The sequence below is a fragment of the Neolamprologus multifasciatus genome, unplaced genomic scaffold (assembly GCF_963576455.1).
Source record: "Neolamprologus multifasciatus unplaced genomic scaffold, fNeoMul1.2 chr03_unloc_3, whole genome shotgun sequence".
NCBI classification, from domain to species: Eukaryota; Metazoa; Chordata; class Actinopteri; order Cichliformes; family Cichlidae; genus Neolamprologus; species Neolamprologus multifasciatus.
In genome coordinates this window covers 242,221-266,256 of record NW_028181970.1, presented here as the reverse complement: position 1 = coordinate 266,256, position 24,036 = coordinate 242,221, and the positions used below count along the sequence as shown (strand labels likewise).

General features: G+C 41.0%; 1 protein-coding gene and 1 long non-coding RNA gene across 2 annotated transcripts in view; both read right to left on the bottom strand.

The window, feature by feature from the left end:
- Positions 1–1,937: 1,937 nt before the first annotated feature.
- LOC146490555 (uncharacterized) overlaps positions 1,938–24,036 on the bottom strand; it is a 143,963-nt gene continuing 121,864 nt past the window's right edge. The window contains exon 4 of the mRNA XM_085152966.1: positions 1,938–3,508. Coding sequence (XP_085009092.1) covers positions 3,310–3,508 — 199 coding nt within the window. The 3' untranslated portion in view covers positions 1,938–3,309. The remainder of the gene's footprint in view (positions 3,509–24,036) is intronic.
- LOC146490560 (uncharacterized) lies at positions 8,945–9,294 on the bottom strand. The gene is made up of 2 exons (XR_014872691.1): positions 9,216–9,294; positions 8,945–9,169 (listed from the first exon to the last, which is right to left on the bottom strand). It is a non-coding gene; the product is annotated as an uncharacterized LOC146490560 (long non-coding RNA).

The window sequence follows — 24,036 nt, the reverse complement described above, 5'->3', positions numbered from 1 at the left end:
ATGTTTATCAGTATCTCCTGTGACCATACTGCAGTAATAACTACAAGTCTACATTTCTGTGACTGTTGATCAATCACAGCAGGAATCTGAGCTCATCTCTGCACACAGAGCAGCTTCAGCTCTGGGATAAACTGCTCGCTTCACGTCCTTCTCAGCTCACAGACACTCATCCTGATATTTTCCTTTAAAATTTGATGGTATAATTCATCTGAGTTTACACTTTATCTGCATAAATACAGAAAAACAGACCCAAACACCATAAACCATCAGTTTCACCATGTAGAATATATTGTTGTTTCCTTGCTTTTAATTCAGAGAAAAACTCTGATTTAGATTTTCTCTGTTCTCTTTGCCACAGCCCATCCCAGCAGCAGCTGAAGCAGCTGACTGTCACAACACTGAATAACACTTTAGGAGGAATTTCAGAGGTCAGTAAAGCTCCAGTTTCAACATCAGTTAATTAATCATAGTTCATCATAAATGTGAACCTGGCTGGCACACATGTTAATGTTAGCCATTTAAATATTAGCAGTTAGCCGAGGCCACAAGAGAAGAGGCCCTAGAAGAACAATGGATGATAAGATTAGATTTTCAAGACTAGGCAGAGACGTGTTTTCCTTTACTGTCTTTGTTTGTTTTTAAGTATGTTTGACACTTTGTTTACGCCTAAATTAACTTTACTGTTAACTAGTTTTCATATTTCTGTAATCCACCAGTGTGCTCATGCTTTTTTAATTGAAAACATATTTTAATGATCAAATATAATTATTTTTGTTATTTGTGGATTTTAAATGTCCTTGACAGAGACAGATGATAATCATTATCCTGCACTGTGGTCTCAGGTTTGGTCGAGCTAGCACAAAGAATGGCTGGCTATGTTGAACTTCCTCCTGGGATCTACACTAAGAAGTGAGTCCAACATTAGCAGGGTCTCTTTCCTTTATCTGGATTCACTTTAGCATTCACAGTCATGTGAAGCTTGTTATTAACTCGATAAGTCAACCCAGGGTTTCAGCTGAGCGTTCACATGAAACACATGGTGTTGGCAGCATCTGATCAATCATATTCATGGAGACGTGTATCAGCACAGAGCAGCTGAGTTTGCAGAAGGAAGTCAAACTAAACCATAGGAACAATATGAGGAGATTACACACATAATAAAATACTAGCAGTAACACAGCTGCTGCAGACAAATCAGTCGTGTGATCGTGTGTGAGAGGAGAAGGACTGTAAAGGAGTTTGCTATTAAAAGCTCTGTATGAATGTGGGAGCATTTGAAGGGCTTTAAAAAGGCCAATATAAAATAAAAGGCAGCAAAATTACTGACTGTGAAAGTCACCAGACTTATCAGACCTCTATGATTAAGACCTGTAAGAACACCTATTTGTACTTGTTGGCATTATATCAAATACACACGTATATTAAGCCTTTGTTTGAACTCTGGTTGAATTTGTTACTTTCAGACTGTGAAACATCACAGAGGCTGCAGCTGCAGATCTTTTTTTTCACCTGGAAATTTACTTTAAATGTTAGATGGAAAATGTATTGCTCAGTTTAACCAAAGTAAGAACAATAATCCATAAACCTTCATAAAGACAAACATCTCCCCAGAACATTGAGCTGCTGAAGTGTCACTGAAGGGAAAAACTATTTGTCCTCCTCCATCCAGCAACACCTGAAACACCTGAGTGGAAGCTCCTCCCTACACTGTGTTTGAAGCAAAGCACAAAGGAGACACCTGCTGGAGCAGCTGGAGTCCTACAGACACTCAGCCTCTTCACTACACAAACACCTCCTACAACATCCACTCTTTCCACTCTGACTGCTGTGTTTGTGGAAACACTCCAACACACACTGCTTCACATACCAACATAGAAATGTGTGTGAAAAAGAGCTGAGCTGATATTAAACATGAGGATTTATTCAAAAATACAGAGTCAGGAACAACATCTAGACACACATTACCTCTCAGCAGCAGAAGAACATCCTTTAAAGTAAACACCAAAATCCTTCGACCTGTTGCTCTTTAAGGAAACACAGCTGGGTTCAGGTCCAGGAGATTCTGGCCTCTTATTGATCCTAAAAGAAAAACAATAAATGTAACAGCTTCATGAGATAGGAAGGAAAAACTGGAAATATTAAATTAAAGACATGATGAACAAACTGAAACTCATAAAAATAATGTACTTACTCTTTGTCACATAACAGTCTTTTGTTAAAGTTTACAATAACACCCTTGCTTAGTCTTTGCTCTGTACTGCAGTACTTGCACTGGTTTCACTGGACAAGTCTGCATGTGAATCTACAACTGATCTGACATTGTGGCACAAACACAGTACAAACACTACGAGCACCTTGTTTCATGTGCAGTGGCTTTCTTCTCATTCTGTTACTGAACACTGTATGAAAAGCCTCTCACTGCCAGCATCCTTCCAGCCCCACGACAACAAGACCAACTCACATCTTCACAACACCAAGAATTTTTCCCCTTTTCTTTGGAGAAACTGAGAAGCCAATAGGATTGTAGCTCAAACTTGCCCACAGTCCTGCTTCATCACTGCTCACTCCTACCTGTGTTGGTGCTGAGTGGACAGTCATAGCCTGCTGCTAGCATGAATGCTAAATGTACTGCTGTGGATGATCAGCAGAAAAAGATGTTGTCAGTTTGACTGTTTGCTGTGTTTAAAGTGTTTTTCTCAGTTCATCTGTATTCAAAGTGCATTCGGGGCTTTAGCTGACAGCTCTTTGTGCTAACAAACTAAACTCTCTTAGTTTAAGCCAACAGACTTTACCAAACACAAAGCCTGCTGCTGCCTCCATGGGTTAGCTTGTGTGACTGGTGTTTACACCAATGAAATCTAAATCACACTAATGTGTCCTCCAAGGTGTTTGGTGGGAGCACTGAGTGAAACATAAGAGCTCTGGTAAAATAACAAACAGGGCTGTGAGAGCAACTGAAGTGATAAAAATACTGTTTAAAGATAAAAAACACTTTGATGTTCTCTCGTCACCTAACAAAGTCCAAACCCTGTGAACTATTTTAGCTTTAATAATTGTGGATTCAGGTATCCTGAACCCATCTTTGGACATTTGTAATTAAATATTTTAAAACTCCATCAAAGACTCCTGATGTGGCTGTTTGGAGAAGGAAAAGAGGGACAAAGTGGAGCGTCGAGCTGAGGCTTCATTCACTGCAAACCTACAGTTATGTTTTCTTATTTCTGCTGTTTGCATGTTCACAGCTGAAATAAAGCTGCCTCTTTGACTTCATCCTGTTGTGTTTGGGCCAATCCTGCCTGCCACACAGCGCTACAGGACAAAGTCTAATATTTTTATCTTTTTAATGAATCTTTGGTCATATTTATCCAGGAAAACACAAACATGTAAAGGAGTCATCACAGTTCTCTGACCTCGTTGGTCCAGGTTCAGCACTGAAGTGGAGGTAATTTTGGACCAGTCACTCCTCACAGACGGACAGCTGGATCCTGCAGACTGTGACCTCTGACCTCTGCAGACACAAACATGTTTTATTCAATGATCAATTCTCTGAAAGTGATTGAAGCAGCTGTGATCACACAGACTGCAGATAATGCAGCTGTTTCCTGTCAGTAACAGTCCTCTTAGATTAGAGTTCAGCTTTTACAGGAAAACAAATGTCCCTGAATGCAACAGTGAGACACAGTCTGCCTGTGTGGCTGTGATAGCTGCCGTTAGGAGCGCTCATGTGTTTGCAGTTATACGAGGAGATGTTACCATCATGGACATGTTAACAAATCCTGCAGCATCACGTGGCACAAACACTTTGTGTTCCTGTCATCTGCAAGCAACAGGAAGTTCATTAATAAAGGCGGGATGGAGACGTGACTGTGATGGTTCTCCTTCATCCAGCTGTTACACACATCTGGGCTCACACGACGAGCCTTTGTCTAATACAGCAGCTGCTCTCTGAACACTTTTCTGAAGAGGAGCTGCACAAACCTTTGTTTGCTTTCTAGAGCACGTATCAAAGTCAAACTACCCACTGCTAGCAGCTGTTTCTATCATAGTTTAGGATCCAGATGTGTGAGGTCTAAATTTACACCTCTGATTAAAATACATAGTTAAAAACAGCCAATTGAGTCCAAATGTGTCTTAAACCAGATAAACTGACAGTTACAGATGAGCCTGTGTGTCCTTGGAGACACTGCTCTCTACAGAGATGCATTTTAGAAACCAGGAAACATCAAATCACAAAAAAACAGGACACAGAGCTGGGTGGAGGTCCAGGTTTGAGTCTCTGATGGATCCTGAAAAAGTTATAAATCTTCAGTAAAATTCTCATCACATATCAGTTGATATTATTGGTGTTAGCTTACCTTTTCTCAGCTGACTGTCTTGCTCAAATCTCTTAATGACATCTTTGACTGAGTTACTTTCATAGGACACACTTCTGGGTGGAGGTCCAGGCTGGTTCCTGTGAATAATGATGGAGCAGTGATGTGAGTGCTGAGCTGTGACATGGAGAAGAGTCATGGACAGTTAGAGATGGTCATCTCACCTCTGAGCTTTGGTCTGGCTCTCATGTTCCCCACAAAGAGTGCTTTTAGAGGAGGGAGTCCCTCCCTCCTCTCTGTCCTCACACTGATCCATGCTGCTCAATTCACATCAGCTCACACACACTTTCTACCTTCACCTGCAGAGGAAACACAAATCATTCATGTGCACATCAACTGAGAGCTGCAGAGGTCGTGTCTGATGTGTTGGACTAACATCCATCTGAGATGCAGCTTTCATCAGTTCACTACAAAAAGTGTCACAGAGTTCAGCCTCCAAATCCTCCATTACTGTAGTCCTACAAAGCAGCAGGTCAAACATGGCTGCAGAGAGCAGCTTTATGTCAGTAACAATGTCCAGGACCGAGCTGACTGCTTACAGAGTTCATACTCTAACTGCTAGCTGCTCTGCTAGCTAAGCTAACTCAGTAACAGTGACTCTGACAGCAGTTACTGTGGAACAGCGGCCGAGCTCAGGACACATTCAGTGTTTTAGTCTGAGTCCTGGACTCTGATTCAATGGATTCAATCCAGCTCAGAGTTTCATGTATTCATCAGAATAAAATACATGTACTAATATAACAGAAGTAATACTCTGAATGCAGGACTGTAATGGAGGATAAATAAGGTTTTTACAGCCTGAAAGAAACATTCAGTTCATATATTTGTAGACAGTGAAGCAGTTTTTAATACTGCAGCTGTTTCCTTCACCTGTGTGTGTGTGAGCCACACCTTCATGTGCTGCTTTAGAAATATGTGGTCTGACTGCTCAGACTGAGTCTAGGAGGAAAGTTCACACGCTGGAGAAAGTTTTGTTCCTAACTTTGTCAGAGTTCGGCTCCAAAGACAAAGAAGACGGAGCTCACAGTCTGTAGATGGTCCTCAGTGTGTGTGTGAAGCCAAGAAAGCACACAGGAGTGTGTTTATGTCAGCAAATCAGTGTGTGTGAAGAGTCTGAGGGAGTGTGTGAATGAGACTAAACACTGAAACCAACAGTCCAAGAAAAGCGTCTGGATTTCTTTAAGTTTAACTTAAAGAAATCCAGACGCCTGAACTCGACGCACGGAGACTCTTTTTAACGTACATAGCGTACTTTGAATTGGAACAGTATTTGGTCTGTGAGTGATATGACGTATCACAAGTGTGCATATATTAAGAAACAATAACACACATGCAATGAAAATCAGCTTGTTATCTTTCATCAGTGTTAAAATAGTGTGAATTTAACACACTTAAACCCTGAGTTGAGGAATAACTCAGGGAAGCTCATGACAACAGAGTGATTTTGTGAAAAGGAAAAAGTGATTAAAGCTTAAAGTAGTTTTTAGAATAGTGAATTAGGAGTGCTCCTGTACAGATTGATCAAAACAAGTGATTACTGTAGAAAGAAAATAAAAACAATTCAATAATGTGGTAATGTTAAATATGCATTGTCACGACAACTTCTTGAGATATGACTCAGTATGCAAATGAGTTGAATGACTGGGGACAGGAAAAGAAAAAGAAGAACTTGAGTTTCCTGTCTGACTGATGAGTGAAGCTTGCACTGAAAGAGACACTGTGACTGTGTGAGAAGAAAGGCTTGGTAACAGACAGGATAATTAAATAAAGTGGTCAGGTCTTGACTGGTGCAGTAGTCCAGATTTGGAAAGAAATTCAGAAGTGTGGTTTAAATTGGGATTCTGGGTAAAAAAGGGGGTGTAGGAAGTAGATAGGACATTTCACAGGTGCTTCTTAGAGCTTGATTTATTTGTTGTGGATAGAAGTAATTATGACAAAATAATAAGGAAACATTGAAAACATACAACCCGTTGAGGGGACAGATAGGGTTGGGCAATTGAAAGGTTTCATTTTGTTTAGCATAATCTCTTTTGTTATATTTTAGCCTTTTAACATGCAAGTAAACTTAATGGGATAAATTAGGAATTATGTCGTGTTTCTTAGGAAACACGAAAAGGGGGAGAACTGTCATGTCATTAATATATTCTTAGTGCCTAGTTTCTGATTATATTGTTTTATGTACTTTAATAGCGAATGTTTGTAAAGCAAGGCCACTCTTGACTCACAAACTAAGTGCTCAGCCAGACTGAAAAACAGGAAGTTAGTGTAGAAATATACAAGTATATTAATAAATACAGGAAGCCAGAAAGAAAAGAGGAACTTGTACACATGAGGAGTTGTTGAAACTGTGTGACGTGTAAAGTACCAAAATAACACCTATATGACACAATTTTTAGATTCTAATGTTAGAGATCCTGCAACTGCCGTTGAGCTGTGCAGGCTCTCTCTCTTCCGGAAGATGATTAAATAAAGAATTATAAATGTTTTGACCACTATGAGTCGGGTTTTCTCTGTTCATTCATGGGGATCAAAGAACCGGTTTAATACGACACAGCAGAGGAGCACTTTCTCTAATTCTTCCACTGACACAAGGACACACACAGGAAGGCACTCACACATAAGCCTTTATAAGAAACAACACAATCATCTGCGCTTGACTTGTCAATCCAAGTCCTTAGCCCATGAGCCCGCGGTATCAGACCACAGATATTCCCTTACTTTGAAAAAATAAAGCCAGTTTTCAGAACAGACCTGATGTTTATGCTACAGCCTGTTTACCAATATAATCAATATCAGATATCAGAGCAACAGAAACCTCGGTGATCAGGACGCTGGGACTGAGAACAGGAAGTGGCTCAAACGTCACAGGCTGTCTCCCAATTCAGGGTCTGCAGCCTTAAAGGCCGCATTTTAAGGCCGATTACGTCACCGCGACGCGACGAAGGCTGTCCCAATTCGAAGGCTGCCCGAAATGCGGCCCTCAAATGCGTCCTTAATTTCCCTGAATTTTAAGGACGTGGCGGTGTAGACTTCGTGGCCCAACATATCCCAGAATGCATAGCGCGGCGGTGGGTGTGGATAATTTTGCCGAAAAAAACGGCGGATGAGGGCGCCCGAAGAGTAAACTTAAGTAAGTACTGAATAATATGTCACTTATTTATGTGCAAATGTTTAATAATGAAGAACATTAAAACATTACTGTTGGCCACATGTCGGCAAAGTTATGTGACATTAGTGACGTTTGTACTAACTTGGTTTTACAGCCTTTACTTTAAAATATACGCTGTTAAATAGCTGAGCTTAATTAGAGAATGATCAAAGCTCATGTAGAAACAAAAAAAACAAATGAACAAAAGATTTTATCCTTAATTTCTGTCAAACAAAGCTGTATGAAACGTTTCCAGCTGTTAGTATCATGGTTGCTAGGCAACCTGGGCAGCGCAACGGAGGCTAGACCGTCCCATTTCACAAGCCTCGCACTTCCGGCCTTAGCGGTCTTTAAGTACGCGGCCCTTGAGGATCGTTGAGGCTGCGTACTTTAAGGCTGCAGACCCTGAATTGGGAGACAGCCACAGTTTCATAACGTCATCCTGAACTCCACTCACGGAGTTTCTGTCGCTATTGTAGTTTTTAAAAAGTCCCGTGATAAAGGCGGGTCTTTCTGTGAATCCGCACGCTCATTGGCTAATAGCTCGAGACTGACACATCGCTATCCAATGAGCGTGCGGGAACTTCCGACATAAAGTTGTTTCCTTTGAAAAACCAAAGTCTGATTATTTTTGCCTCCACTGACGGAGCCTGTTGTTCGGTTTGTTCGGTGTTGAGCGGTGTTAACACTCACCCTGCCTCAGCACAGCTCTCACTCTCCTCCTGCTCTCTCACACTAAACGGAGGCTCCCCAGATAGCAAGGAGACATTGAACAGATGTTGATTTTCCATCTGAACCATCAGAATCGTCATGCTTGAAATGTCAACACAAAACCAATGTTGAAACAACATTGAAATACTGATGAAACCTGACACTGACATTGAAATAACATTGATTCACTGTTGTTCTGTCATCGTTGATTGTTGATCTATTTATAGTTGACAAGGTGACAACATTCACGTTGAAAAACCATTGATTTATGGTTTCGTGGGAAATTAAAGCTGCTACCACTTGGACTATTCCATAGCCCCCCTCTCACAGTGGTACATCCCTTCAGGTAACCATTGTCTTGTACAGTAGAGCGGGACATTAGATTTACTCTCAGCGGAATTGACCGGAGAAGGCATCAGTTCATGCACTGCGCTGGCCTGCACCACGATTAATATAAGAATGAATGACTTTTGTTCTATTCGTTATTTCCACGGTTGCATTTGAATAACAGTAAAAAACAAACAAACTTGTTAATGTAAAGTTTCGGACAAAATGTGGGAGCCCGAAATTGTGTCTACTTTCATCTTACAATCCGGCAACAAATAAATTGCACTGCGAACAAAGTCGACAAAGAAAACATTTTCGTTTCATACTTTTCCGTTATATTCCCTTACAAAGTTAGCTTAACGCTTCGAGGGTTCCTTTGTTCTTGCCGTCGCCTCGGCGCTTGACCCAGACTTTCGCTCTGTAGTTGCTTTTTAGCATAGTACTACAAAAAATTGTAAATCTGTGATATATGATTGATAAACGTAAAGGTAACTGTATAAATGTGTTCAATGACTTTGTTACTTTTAATGATTGGAGAGCACCCGCTTCGATTCGCACTCAATTCAAACTTTACGTTGCACGCTCACCTAACTTTACGTTGCACGCTCACCTAACTTTACGTTGCACGCTCACCTAACTTTACGATGCACGCTCACCTACCTTGCGTTTGCACCTTTTGTCCACACGTAAACTGCGTTTTATTATTTATTTATTAGTTTTTCGCCTCTCACTGCTTAAGCCATTAATCTTTCTGGAATTGTTTTTTTAAACAGATGCGACCTCACAAAAGATATTAGCTATGCTGTCAGACCTGACGACAGCTGTTAACGAACTCCGTGAGGAGGTCAGAGCCATCCGCCATCCCTGCTGAAATGAATCGGTAGATGCTGGGGTATTGCCTCTGGATTTGCCCTTGCACAACATTGAGGAGCTAAACAATGCAGAGGCAGCTCTTCAATCATAAGAGGCAAATAAGGCAATGGTAAGTATATAAAGGTTATGTACACTTTGTAACTATAAAGTGTAATAGCTGTCAGATGTGATTTAAATACATAACAACGGCCTGTTGATTAAACACACAAGCACTTGCATACACATTTAAGACATGAGACACGCTAATTCCATCTCTTAAAATGTGTCTATAGGTGAGACGCTTTGCCTTGATTGGAGGGACCACACTGGAGGTGCGAGTCCGCCGTGTAATGGCTTATGCCATTACAAACCAGCTGGCCTTGGTACTCAACTGGGCAGGGAAAAAAACCAAGGACCAGACAAAGCAAAAAATGGCATTTAAAGATACAGCGCTCTGCAAATGCATATTTGGTGGTAAGTTTTACAGTTTTTTTGCTATATTACTTTGTCTTTCTTAATAACAAGACTTTCATGTCCGGTTAATCTGGAGATGGAGTCTTTGGTCTTTGGCTTGTTTAGTCCTCGGGTTGTAGTTTGTACAGCCCGAGGACCCCATGTTTATTTTGTTTTAAAGGCTACACGGCACACCATGCTAAGACTTATCACTTTTTCCGCTCATAGCTCTTTGGGAATCAAATGCGGCAGTTTGCAGATTTATGCCTGGTGACTTTCATGTTTATCAGCCTAGGAGTTTACATACTTTCTCCCCGCTGAAGACAGTTAACAAGAGCTTATTCATGTGCTCTAATTCACTTTTTTTTGTTTGTGTGTGTATTTTTTTCCTAGATGGCCTGACGCAGCAGTTAGGGGCAAACTCTATGTCCGAGTTTGTCTTTGCACAAGCAGTGCAGAAATGGCTCCGATACACCCCAGATCGTTTGGGTGGTGCAGGACGCACATCATGCATCCCCATCCCAGAGTAAAAAATTACAAACTTCTGTGAAACATATAAATGTAAATAGGAAGCTGTCTTTTAATAAAGTATTTAGCAAACGAAACATGCCTATTGACCTTTTTTTGTTATTTTTTTTCTCTGTTACATCACATGCAATGCTTTCTTATTTTAGGATATTAATATTGACATGATACATTGTGAGACATTTGTTGTTGTTTTTATAAAGGGTGTCCAATTTGAGGAATAAGTACAATTATGTGTTTAGGTGGTTTAAGTATTGATGGAAACATGCAGTAGTTTAGTATTGGTTAAAATACCTATAAAGAAAGGTAGATTTCCAGTCATGATTTAACTGTTGTTTTAATAAAAGCAACTGTGCGAAAGAGGTGGAAAATCAACACCATAGCTCAACATTGTTCAATATCAGAATCTGACATTGTTTCAATGTCAGGTTTCAACATTGATTCAACATCAAAACCGGACGTTGTTTCAACATTAAAAAAGGGTGCAAGAGTGACGTTAGGTCAACGTCACACTTCAACGTTGGTTCAATGACGTCGCCTGATATTGACTCCACGTTGTTTCAATGTTTCCTTGCTATCTGGGTCAGCTAAACTCACTTCCTCTCTACTTACAGGAAACCAGCTCAGAGGAGCCGACCGGCCTCACATTTCACCCACAGACACGAACAGCATGGAATTATTTTATGTCATAAGAAGAAACATATTCATGTTAACACTCACCTGCCTCAGCTCCACCTTCCTCCTCCGGCTGCTCTGAACGGAGGCTCAATACTTTCACTTTCACTACTGCTCCCTAAACACAGAGGATGCTGGGACTTGTAGTTTTTTCCTTCCGGTGCGGTCTTCCTCTTTGTTTGTTTGTGTTTGTGTTCAAGTTATTTCGATCATGTAAACATCAACAGAACACGTGAAGCCACACAGAGTTTGTATATAGAGGTGGGTAGGAGGGTTTGAGGGTTTGGGGAGGGGTCAGAGGGAAGAGGTCTCTCAGTCTTGACAATCCACATTGATGGCATTGCATCTTTCAACGTGTTTGTGGGTCGATTTGTTTGCTCCAGGTGTAAGAGCAGCCACTCAGCCTCTACTGCAGATGTGTGTCACAAGTTCATCTAGTAGTAGGCTATGGCACTTGGCCACATTGAACCAGGCTGAATAACAACAACACACATTCATCAAGAATCTAATATGGGAAGGGCAGGGCTGTGTTGATCTGAGACTGTAGACAGTAAAAAGTCCATAGGAGAGATGGTAGCTGATTAAATAAGTGTCATGAGATAATAACAAAATGCAAAGATTGGTGACAGCGCTTGGAACCATAAGGCAACAAAAACTGTGAGAAATAAATTAGGCTGTGCCTGTGAATCACTCTTTGCTTCTCTTCTTCCTTCCATCCCATCATTTCATATATCACTCTCCACTTGCTGTCTATTTGAGAACAAGGCACAACTTGCTATTGCAATAAACTATAATCTAATTATCCACACCTAACAACTCTTGCACTTAATCTATAATAAAATGATGACAGAAAAATGTTATAGCACCGCCCTTAGTAGCCTCACACAGCTCCTACTGTTCCCTCCTCATGTCCTTACCAGCCATGTCTGGACAATGTTATATCATGAGTAATATATATTTTTTAAATCCATCTAAATAAAACACACACATGCACGCGCACACACAGGGACATTTTAGACCTTCTTCAGAATACTGTATATACTATGGGCATCATGGTGCTGATCCAGAATCCTTACATTATTATTTATTACTAGAGCTACAATAATAAAGCAATGAGGAGGGGAAATAATAAATATGAAATAATGTATTTATGATGATTCCATTTGTTTCACTATCCACTCTGTGCAGGGGCAAAGCTTATTACATTTTTAAACTGTAGAGATACAATAATTTTACTGCTGTAAAATCCAAATTTTGTCTTATTTAAAATATAAATCTAATATAATCTGCTTCTTAATGTATGTTCTTTAAAATACAGCGTGTGTTTTTAATATATTATAATTATAATAATGCATAATTATGTGGACATGCATATTAGATCGTTTTTTAGTGAAATATAATCCCCCCAGAAAGGCAGGGAAAGCCCAGAAACTTACTTTAAAACTAAATATGTTCCCTAAAACGGTGACAGAGCTACAGACCCATGACAGCCTTACACAGGTAGCCAGCAGCTATGACCAGCACTACTTGTGCAGTTAATAAAAGGACAGGTAATGTTTGTCGCGCTGTTGCACACACAGCACGCTCATTTGTTTCAGTTCGTCAGTTGCAACAAGACAGCTGACCAACGTGTACATAATAAGCTAATACTCCTGTGTGCTATACACTACAGTGTACGCTGTACACCTACTTACTGGTTTTGTCGTATCAGTCTGTGTCTCTGAGTTAATTTGTGTTTCTCCTACAGCTCCAGACCGCAAAAATGCGCGTGCTCTTTGTGAGCTCGTTCCCGGCTCGTAAACAGCGCGTTCTGCCATCAAGGGCGATCATTGGTTAAATGTGATCATGTGACTGATGCAAGCCAGATCCTTTTATATGGTAAATAAATGGTAAATGGCCTGTATTTGTATAGTGCTTTTACTAGTCCCCCTAGGGACCCCAAAGCGCTTTACACCCAGTCATCCACCCATTCACTCTCACATTCACACACTGGTGGAGGCAGCTACAGTTGTAGCCACAGCTGCCCTGGGGCAGACTGACAGAGGCGAGGCTGCCATATCGCGCCATCGGCCCCTCTGGCCAACACCAGTAGGCGGCAGGTGAAGTGTCTTGCCCAAGGACACAACGACGAGACTGTCCAAGCCGGGGCTTGAACTGGCAACCTTCCGATTACAAGGCGAACTCCCAACTCTTGAGCCACGATCGCCCTTTTATGTAGCAAAACTGTGATTAATAGTTAAATATTATTGTTGAGGGGCACAGACAGGACTCCGCACGCCCACACACATAAAATAAATAATAATAATATTCACATTATAGAACTTCTTTAAAAAGTTGCCTCAACAAAAGGGCACTTTGGGCACCCATCAGGAAAGGGGCGGGTGCTCAAGCCCCTCTTTTTGCTTTTTGAATTTGCATTTTCTTTTTTCCTATTTCCGCTGTCGGTTTTCCTATTTCAATTGTGTTTTTTGTGCTTTTGCAGCGTTTTTTTTATTGCTGGTGGTTTCTTAAGTTGCAGTCCGTTTGGCCTCTCAGGGCCACCGTAGTTAAAGGCCAAAAATAAATACAAACATCATTTCAATCAGTTTAAAGGTTTATTTGCAAGACACAAAACCAAAAATATTAAAAGTTACAAATGTATTGTGCATGAAACAGGAATTCAAACGTGGCTCAGATGTGTGTCACAAGTTAATCTGGCTGTAGGCTATGGCACTTGACCACAGGTGCCGCTAATTGACTTGACTCCATTTGAGTGCACAAAAGTAAACTGCACACTTTAGTTGTGAAGCGAAAATGCTGAAATCGCAGTAATAACACGTACGAGGGGAACGATAACAAAGACAAGATGCTCCTGATCGTTACTCTTGCTGTCCTGTGAACAGCATCGGCGTGGTGTTAATTGTTGCTTTTGTTTTGGCGATCGCCCGTGAATGAGAATATGACCAGGTAAACCGCGACATTTTTAAATAGTTTGTCGTTCAACAGCAACAAGACTGACGGAGTGTGTTTGAGGAAACCTCACAAATGTCACAGATGAAATATTTGTGTTTATTTGCTGGTTTGTTGGTAGCAGCTCCTTCAAAGTAAGTCTACCACACATCTGTTTGACCAACGCCAGTTGATTTGGATCACCGGTCCAAACAATTTGAACGATTGTTATGTTACCTTTTGTGTTGAGTTTGACTGATATTTGCTGGATAGCAAATGTTTTAAAGCTATGAAACCTTTATCTGTACAAAGCAGTTAAACTGTTTAGTTAATTTTTTTCTTTCTTCTTTTGTACGTAATTAGCAGCAGGTGTGTTGTTGTTCGTAAGGAGCAAAGAGTTTGTGACCGCTGCGCTGTTATGTTAAATTGTGTTGGAATAAAGAATCTAAAGGACAAGATATGGTTTCAGTTATTGAACTAAGTTTAATAAGTTTATTCATACCAGTGACCAAGCATTAACCTGCCAACAAACAGCTCAGTGGCTTTAAATGTAGGCTTAGCCTTGACAGTATCTATAACCCATTAAAATGCAGTAATGGCCACACAAAAAATAAAACGTGACCATATTCAGTTTAAGCCATTTTATGTGGTTTAGTTTATACACTTGAATCACAATAGATGATAGCTTTCTGTTTTTAAATGTCTCCATTTATTGCAAACACTATAGTTACTGTTCTGCCTTTTATAAGGTAAACTGGATATTATGGTTATAAACGGCCCAAGAGCTCCCTCTAGTGGCTGCTTTGTAATATGGGTTTGACTACTTTGGGAATAATTTGTACATCTGAAAGTTTTATCTTGTTGCTTGCAGTAAGAGTGTAACAAGTTAGTTTACAATGTTAGTTAGCTAATACAGTATTTTGTACTTTCAGTTTTACAATGGTCAAAGAGAAGGCAATGGTCAGAGGCCATTCTTCAATAAATCAGCGCAAAAAGGAAAATAAGTTATTGGAGCATCGTTATTTGGTGACACTAAGAGACTCAGGTCGAGGACAGCAAAGTAAAAAGACATTAGCGCTTGGGCACAACCACGAGGAGCTATTTTCAGCGCATCAGTTATGAGTCTATGGTCATGAAAACAATATCAACTGGATCTTCCAGAAGAGGAAGAACACCAGACCAAAGAGAAATAGAACAAGTGCACAACGCAGAGAATATGGAGAACAAGGATAATGCAAGCAACGCAGACACACAGGCTGAGTCTAGACGCTCGCATACATCCAAGCGTTCATCCACAAGTTTGCAGCAAAAGCAGAGATTGCACACGCACAGCTGGCGTATTCAGAAAGAGAAGCAGCTATAATGAAAACAAAAACTGAACTTGAGGCTAATTTACATGTTTTGAGTTGTCAAAAGGCTGTTGCAGTTGCAGAAGCAGAGGTTGCAGTTTATGAAGAAGAGGAGGGAACCTCCATTGGTGGGACCACCCGCCAGTCCAAAACAACGCACAGCAAAGTATGTACAAAAAAACTCAGACATTTGCCTTGAAGGATTCAAATTAAAAGTAGATCCACTAGCCTGTCACAAAACTGCATGTGAACAATGCGAAATGGCCAATGAATGCAAATATACACAATCAGGGCTCACACAGTGCTCAAAAGGCTAATGTTAAAGTGGAACTCCAAACACAACAGATAGAGAGACTGGGTTCCCCCAAACCTTATCTGTACAACACTCTTCAAACATCAACAGAGACACAGGGGGTCCAGGATATTACAAGGTACCTGACAATAAGGGAAATGTAACATACTGGACATTTGCAGTTTGATGACCACCCAAAAAACTACTGGCCATTCAAAGTGCTATTAAAGACTTGTATGTTACAGCTCAAGAGAAGCTAAATAAGATTATAATATTTATTTTATTTTCACTTGCTAAACACGGGACAGACATCACTGGGGAAAAGAAAGAGGGAAAGAAAAGCAGCGGGGAAGAGGGACGGCGATAAAGGGCAAAAAACAAAAACAAACAAAACAAACAGACAAAAAATCCACATATCAATCACCTGGATCACCTGTTGAGAAAGAAAAAAGAGAACTAGCAAAAAAAGAGAAAACAACATCATCGCGATGATCTATGTGAATATAACTGTAAATACTAAATATTAAATATTATTGTGCAGCACGTAAGATCAACAGCGCACAGTGTGCTTTGAGGTAGGAGCCAAAAAGGGTGTAGTTGGTGTGTGTGAGCACCCGTGTGAGCATGAGCGAGCTTGTATTTAAAAGGTTCCTTCATGTAATGATCTGCTAGAGGGTGTGGGGGGGCACAGCCCCGTCCACCAGAGCATGAAACAGGTATGGAGGAGATCCAGGCTCTGGACATCTAGAGGCCCTCAGAGCACAAGAGACCAAGGAAGAGCCTCGCCACTATCCCGGAAAGAGCTGAGGAGAGTCCCAGATGAGGGGTCAGCCGCGGAGCAGAAGCCAGGGGGGGCTGCAGTGACGTGCCCGTGAGCTCCGCTGGCAGCCAGCTGTGCCAAAGTGAACGAACCCCAGGCCGAGGGCACCCCACCCCCGAAGTGGCCCGAGTGAGCCCCAGGCTCCAGGTCCCGACAAGCAGCCACCAGGAGTGAGCTGGTGCGTACCTGGACGCCCATCCTCGGACACAAAGAACCACCAATGCACCGATGCCTGAGGGTGTCTGCCACTGGCAGGGGGAGTGGTGGGGGGAGATAGGCCTCCATACCTTGGAGGGCCTGAGATGTCCCCAGAGAGGTGGCGTCTGATACCGACCTGACATATAGACACAGACAAACAGGCACACACAGATACAAACATCCATTCCCACCCTCATGCTCTCATATGCAGTTACTCAGCAGCACGTAAGCGCATAGCCCCTCCTGATAGCCCTCAATGTCTACGTGGATTTAAAATTGAGAGGTGGGCAACGGTGCCAGGGGTGAGGTCGTACACCCTGATGGTCTTCTGGATTCCGTGTAGTGTGCCCACCCCCAAGGTCCTATATGTATGTGTTATGAGAGTGTGAGTAATGTGAATGTCTAAGATGTGGGATAAAATTGAGGCACAGGCAGCCAGAAGGAGACAGAGGGGGGGATGCCTTCCCTGCACCCTGGTGACACACCTTTACCCCAACGCCCTGCATGTGTGGGTGATTGTGGTGGAGCGGGAAGAGGGAGGCAGCTGGAGATGGGGAGGGAAGGAAGGGAGGGGCAAGGGGGCCCAGACCCATCTGGACTGGGGCCCAGTTCATCAGCGCCGCCCGGTCCCACAGAGCCCAGGACGGCCCACCTGATCCCACCACAGAGAAAACTGTACCCACCCCATCCACTCATCCTCCAGACTACACAAGACATAGACACCCAGGCTGAGTTCTTCCTCCACCTCTCCTGTATCTCCCCCACCTGCAGAGTGAGTTCCTGGAGAGAGGAGACCTCCTGCAAGATGTAACAGCCTCCCCCACCAGTCTTCCATACAAACGTTAGACATGCAAACACTTAAACAGCAACACTGAAAGCATTTGAGTGTAAATTTCATTAAAATCAAACTTTATACACAATTGCAATAATGGAAAAAAGTCTAAATATTAAAACACTACAACCGCAGAAGAAACAAATAAAACCAATCACAATCAACATCAAAATATGATCATAGAAAAATAGAAGAAGAAGATGACAGCTCCAGCACCCCCACGACCCTGAAAAGGAGATGTGGAAGCGAACAGATGGATGGAAAAATAGAAGAGACATATCATACAATTCATATACGTTCATGTGATATCTTTGGGTTCAAAAAACCCAATAACCTTGAATCCTTCTTTTAAATTACATTTAAATTTCAGCTGGTAGCAAAGAAATTAATCAGAAATTAACCACAATTAATCTGCAGCTTCATCAATGTGATGCTGAGTTTCTGACTGAAATTCAGTCTGAACATGTCTGACTCTGTTAAACAGTCAGAGTGTTTCTCTAACAGCAGGAGCCTCTTTACACTCACTTCACACAGACGAGCTGAGGAATGATCAAGCAAACTTCTTCTTCTGTCATTTTTAACAGCAGCTTGCATCCAAAGATGTTGAACTACTGCCATCTCCTGGCTTTTACTCTTACTTCTCTTCCAGATCCTCAGATCCTCTTGATGAGATCAGTATTTCTCAAAAATGAAAAACCACTCCTTTCACCTCATCATGACTTAACTGATTAAACACTTTTTCAAACGTAAGTTTCATTTCACCACCAGTTCCCACCCTCAACACTCTCCTTTGACTTCTATACTTCCTGCAACTAATACCACATGTTCAACCGTCTCCATAGCATTACACCATCACATAACCCAGTCGGATGTTTCCCCATCATAAAAAGAGAACCATTCAGAAAGCAATGACCTGTTTGTATTCTCCTGCTGCCTATTTAACCCACTACTCCTCTTAACTTCTATTGTGTTTTGTACCCCATGTCTCCCTTTTGTTCCATTATCCCATGCCATTCTCCAGAAGTTCTTACTTTGTGTCCAAACTATTCTTTTCCCTCAGATTTCAACAATGGTATCTGCACATCTATGTCTACTTTTTTAACAGCTGCTTTAGCCAACCTATCTGCTCTTTCATTACCCACAATACCTCGGTTGAGGGGGTCAGACCAGCACAGTCTCTTTCAGCACACATGGATATTTCATCAGTCTCATAGACACTGAGAACAATTTGTGTATGAGACTAAAGAAACAGTCCACACATAATTGAACAAAAGGCCTCTAAAGTTCTGTGGTTGCCACATTTCCGCATGACTGTTTAATTACAGCAAAAACCATAATTATAATATCTTGATTGATATTGTAATCTCAGTTTTCAACACAATTGTTCATTAACTTAAACAATGTTACAAGATAAATATATATTCTTAGTGCTTATTTTCTGATTAGATTGTTTTATGTATTTTAATAAGAGAGGCCTTTATAAACCAAGCCCAGATGTGAGAAAGAACTAGGTCAGAGGGTGAACATAAAATAAGAGCTCGATTAGGCTGTAGAAAGGGATGAAAATCCAGTAAAGTGAAGAGTGTGGGTGTGGGTGTGTGTGTGTCTGCAGGAAGTGAAGCAGGAAGTCTGAATATAGCTTGTGAGCTTGTGAGAGACGTTTCAAAATGAAAACAGAGGAATTAGAGAATGAAAGTGCTAAGTAATAGTAATGAAAATGATATTAAATAAATGTCTTAGTGTGTTAATACAGGTGCCCATGGACTTGCTCAACCTCCTGAAGAATACAGCAGAAAAATGATAGATTAACAGAATTGGGATGAAAACAGGCTTTGGTTTAAAATTTCACAGCTTCACCTCTCATCCTGTCCTTATCCTGAGAAGAAGCTTAAAGGCAAGTTAATCTCCTGATGAAGACAGAAGACAGACAGAACAACACCGTGGACTTGAAGAATTAACAGCAGGCAAAAAGACACTGACCTAAAACACTGAAGGGTCCAGCAGCATGTATGTTGATGGAAACATGCGCTCTGAATTACAAGCTGGAAAGTGTACCAGTGACATGACTGTGTGAAACCACTGGATGGGACTGTCTGAGTTCATATTTGCCATGCTGGGAGTTAACCAAGAAAAGACTGAAAAGAGGAAGAGAGATGAAGAGAGAAGAAGAAACAGCTGATTTGGGCCTGTGTTTGATTTGGGAGGCCACACAGGAAGTTGAGAGAAGAGGGGACGAGGACCGGTGAGAGGTGAAGGCTGGACATGTTAAAGTGACAGCATAGGAAAATTGGGTTGAAAACTGAGGCTGAATTTGTGGGATTTAGAAACATCCAGAGCATCACAACAGAAAGGTAAATAAAAAAAGAAAAAGAGAGAGAGAGAGAGATAAATAAATAAACTAATAATACATAAATGAATAGAAAAATAGAAAACACACATGTAGAAATTGTCACATGTGAAATTATTTTTGGAGAGAATCAGAAGTGAGACAGTTTGAATCCACTGTTCAGAGCAAAGATGCAGGAATTAAATCTGATTATAAAAACACATCGAGGCAACGAAGACCAGCTTACACTCAATATTAATATGAATGACAACATACACGCAATGAAGACATGCTTACACTCATGAATGTGAATACATGACATCAATGCTAAATGGTGTAGATTTAACACACTTAAAGGCTGAAGCTGAGGAATAACTCAGGAAGTTGCAGGACAATAGAGTGACTTTTGTGAAAAGGAAAAAGAGACTGGAGGACCAACCAGTGATTAGAAGCTTAAAGCAGGTTTAAAATAGTGAATTAGAAGTGGTTTCCAGCTGATTGAGCAAAAGAAGTGACGACTGTAAAATAAATAAAATAAAATAATAATAATTGATTATCGGCAATGTTTTGAATATGCATTTCTGTTGTCAGGGCACTTCTCGAGATGTGACTCAATATGCAAATTAGTTGAATGAGTGGGGACAGAAAAAAAGAAAAAAGAAAAACTCAAGTTTCCTGTCTGAGACATGAGTGAAGTTTGCATTGAGAGAAATATATCTGTGACTGTGTGAGAAGAATTGTTTGGTAAATATATGATAGCAGCCGCAGGACAATTAAATAAAGTCTGTGACTAAGTGCAGTCGTGCAGATTTGGAGAAGAAGTTTATAATTTAGTGATGACACATTGTTATAAAGTGTTTAGAAAGGGCTTAATGGGAATATTACTGTTGGGCAAACTGTGCGGCTTTTAACAAGATTTTCTGTGTATTTAGCAGGTGAAACTCTGTCAGTTGACTTCAGACTGTCAGGAAGCTGAAGAACCTGAGGCCAACCACTGAAATATGATGTGGGCAAAATGAACAGAGGGAGTGATTTTAAGTCTGATTTCAGACTATGTAAGTATTAGTTAAGCCAAGAGTCGGGCAAAAGCTTTATGGCCCGGAAAGTTCTAATTCCCACAACATATTGTTAGATTAGTAAGCAAAACTTTTCTGTGATGAAGATTTTTGGGGTTGTTGTTTTAGTGATGGGTTAATTCTGTCAGTTAGGTTTGGCTTGTTTTCTTATTTCAATAGAGGGAGTTTTACTAAACATGGACATGTCGAGGAGGGGCTCATTATTTTTGTAACAGTGCACTTAGAGAAAACTGTCAGGTGTCGCCCCCTTTGGTGATGATGTTTTGTGCTCTGATGAGCTAATAATCAGCTCTCTTTTTCTCCTTTTTTGTTTCAGCAGGCCTGCAAGATTGAATTAACAGCGCTGTAAAACATTTTTGTGAGAGCAAATATAAGGTGAGCTTTTCCAGATTACAATGGGCTGAGGAAAAGGTCACCTGTGGGAACCTGCGAGTTCCTGTCTAAAAGGATTGCAGCGAGTCAATCCAGTCCAAGATCATAAAGAAGTCTTTTTCTAAAAACAAAAGAAACAACAAATAAATGAGCTCATATTGATGAGGGTGGAGAATCTGATCCTTTGCGCGTGAGGCTCCACTATCAGCAAGATCTAGTGTGAATGCGTGTGCATGATGTGTGTGACTGGACTGTGACTGGACTGACCATGTGGACTAAAGTGTTGACTGACTTGACACTGAGACAAAGACGGACCAACGTTAGGATGAGTAGATGTTGACAAACAATTCACGACGCCGGTAAGAAAAGGGTGGATGCTTTGCTTTGCTTTGCTTTTGGCAGGAGCAGGAGCACAAGAGAGAGAGGGAGACCGAAAGGTTCACATGAGAGTGTGGAGCTGCAGACTCGACCCTTGGGCGGCTAATTTTGGGTTGCTGATGTTTGCTTTAAGAAAATGTTGTTTTATTGACTGGGTTTAGATGATGGTATCACATTATATTGTTGGGAAAATGCCAAATGCTAAAGGGGAGAAAATGTTTGATATTACTGATGTTACCATTAACCAAAGCAGGCCACTGTAGAAGTCAATGACATTTTATAGAAGGAAAATAGAACCAAAGCAAAATGTAGGAGTTATATAGGGGATTGGTGGACTTGTCACATTCCAAATCCAGTTATGGAATAACAAACACTGGTCCAAGGGAAAGGGCATGTGATACGAGGTGGTGCTGGAGGAAAACAAGCAAAGTAAAGAAGCAAACCTATTTTGGTTCGATTTGATAAAGTCAAATTAAAGAAGTACCATGACACTCAGAGGATCAACGTGAAACTAAAACATACGCAAATTTTGTATGAAGCACATGACTGATAACTGTTCTGTTTTAAGTTTAGTTTCTTATAGCACAGAGTGGATCACAGTGAGGGAAGGACAGGGGGGGAAACTGAGTTTAAATGTGAATTTGATGCTAATATACAGGTTTTGTTTCTAGGTCGTTCTGGGGATGCAGCTCTGGGTTGAGCCAGGAGTTGAAAAGATCGAACATGATAATTAAACTGATTTTATTATTTAAACACAGGTTTGCAGGCCCGGAGCAAATATACTCGAGAGGAGAATCGCTGAGGTTTTCTGAGAAATGATATGATTAACCTTTTTCTTTTAATTTTCTAGTTGTGGTTGTCGGGTCCAAAGTCAGACCCCGCTGATCCCAGAACTTATTCCCATGAAAGAAAGACAAGGCAACAGCGATCGATCTTTTTACTTGCAAGGGAGGCTTGTCGGTACCTTAGCACATCACAAAATGACCTCTCTGACTGCCCCCTCTCGCTCCCTTTTATTGGCAACGTTCACACAATAAACAATAGTTTACAACACGTACCTTCCCCACGTAACCTCCCTTGGTTACAAAGACAAGGCACTGTGTGTGTGTGTTATGTGAGAATGTGTGTGTGTGTGTGTGTGTGTGTGTGTGTGTGTGTGTGTGTGTGTGTGTGGTGTGTGTGTGTGTGTGTGTGTGTGTGTTTGCGTGTGTGTGTGGTGTGTGTGTTAGACCTCCTGCTGACCAAAGGGTCGTAAACGCAGGAAGCTTACATCAAAAGCACAAGGATGATAAAAGACTACAGCCCTACAGCCCCCACCTAGAACCTCGAGAATCTGGGGAGGGGAGGACAGAAAGAATTCCTTTCACAGAATTAAAACAATGTACAAATGGCAAACATAAAATGAAACATTTAACAATTCACCCTAACATTTCCCTCCTGTTTGTCATTTTTATGCTCCAAATTATTCCTATGTAGTATATTCTAGCCATGCACCTCAATCTTGACATTTTCAGCAGGCGTCATTTATACACAGGCTTCTGTCATGTCAGTAATTTCAGTCATGTCATATTGTTGTAAAAGTACATAATTAACAAATGTATTGGAAATCATTAGTCAGCATTGATTTATACAAGGTAAAATGCATCCTATACATAAGCAAATCAGCATCAACAATACATAAACAGGAATTAAATTTTTCAAAAGAGGATGCCACCAAGGACCAGACATTAACCAAGCTATCCAGCCTTATGGTGCATCTACTCCTGTCATGTAATTCATTATGTATTTCTGCAAGTAAACAACTGAATATCAAAAGTCAAACAAGAAGAATCATCATTCTCAAAAATCATATGTCACTACAATCCAACTGTATACAGACATATGCATTCAAACACATCAGTTGACTTCATTGTTTGTCCATGTGGCTCTCAGCTAACTTCAAAGCTGTAGCCTGGTCAACACTCCTTTTTATGACTCCTATCAACCCCCCAAATCTCACTGTAGGCTTCTGTGGGGGTTAGAGTCAACTGGTGAGTTATCTGCATTTACAACTCTTCTTGTCCTGTTGTCACCACAGAAAAGCTTTGTAAAGGAAATTGGATCAAGCTGTTTTGATCTTCTTGGCTCAAAACCTCAAGTGTTCATGATGTAGATGTAGACAAAAGGCTTCTCTGTTTACATCCTTCTTGCAGAAGACAAAAGAATAGGTGATGTTGCACAAATTCCATGGTAAATCTTCAACTTGGACTAATCCATTGTCCTTTATGCACATAGGCAATCGGCCTGTTTCCAGTTCGTTTAGCTGTTCAATGTCCTGCAGCGAGTCATATTCTTTGAGTCAGACTAGCAGTCTGTCGTACCAGAGCAGTTCACCTTCCCGGCTACTGGTGAATCAACCGTC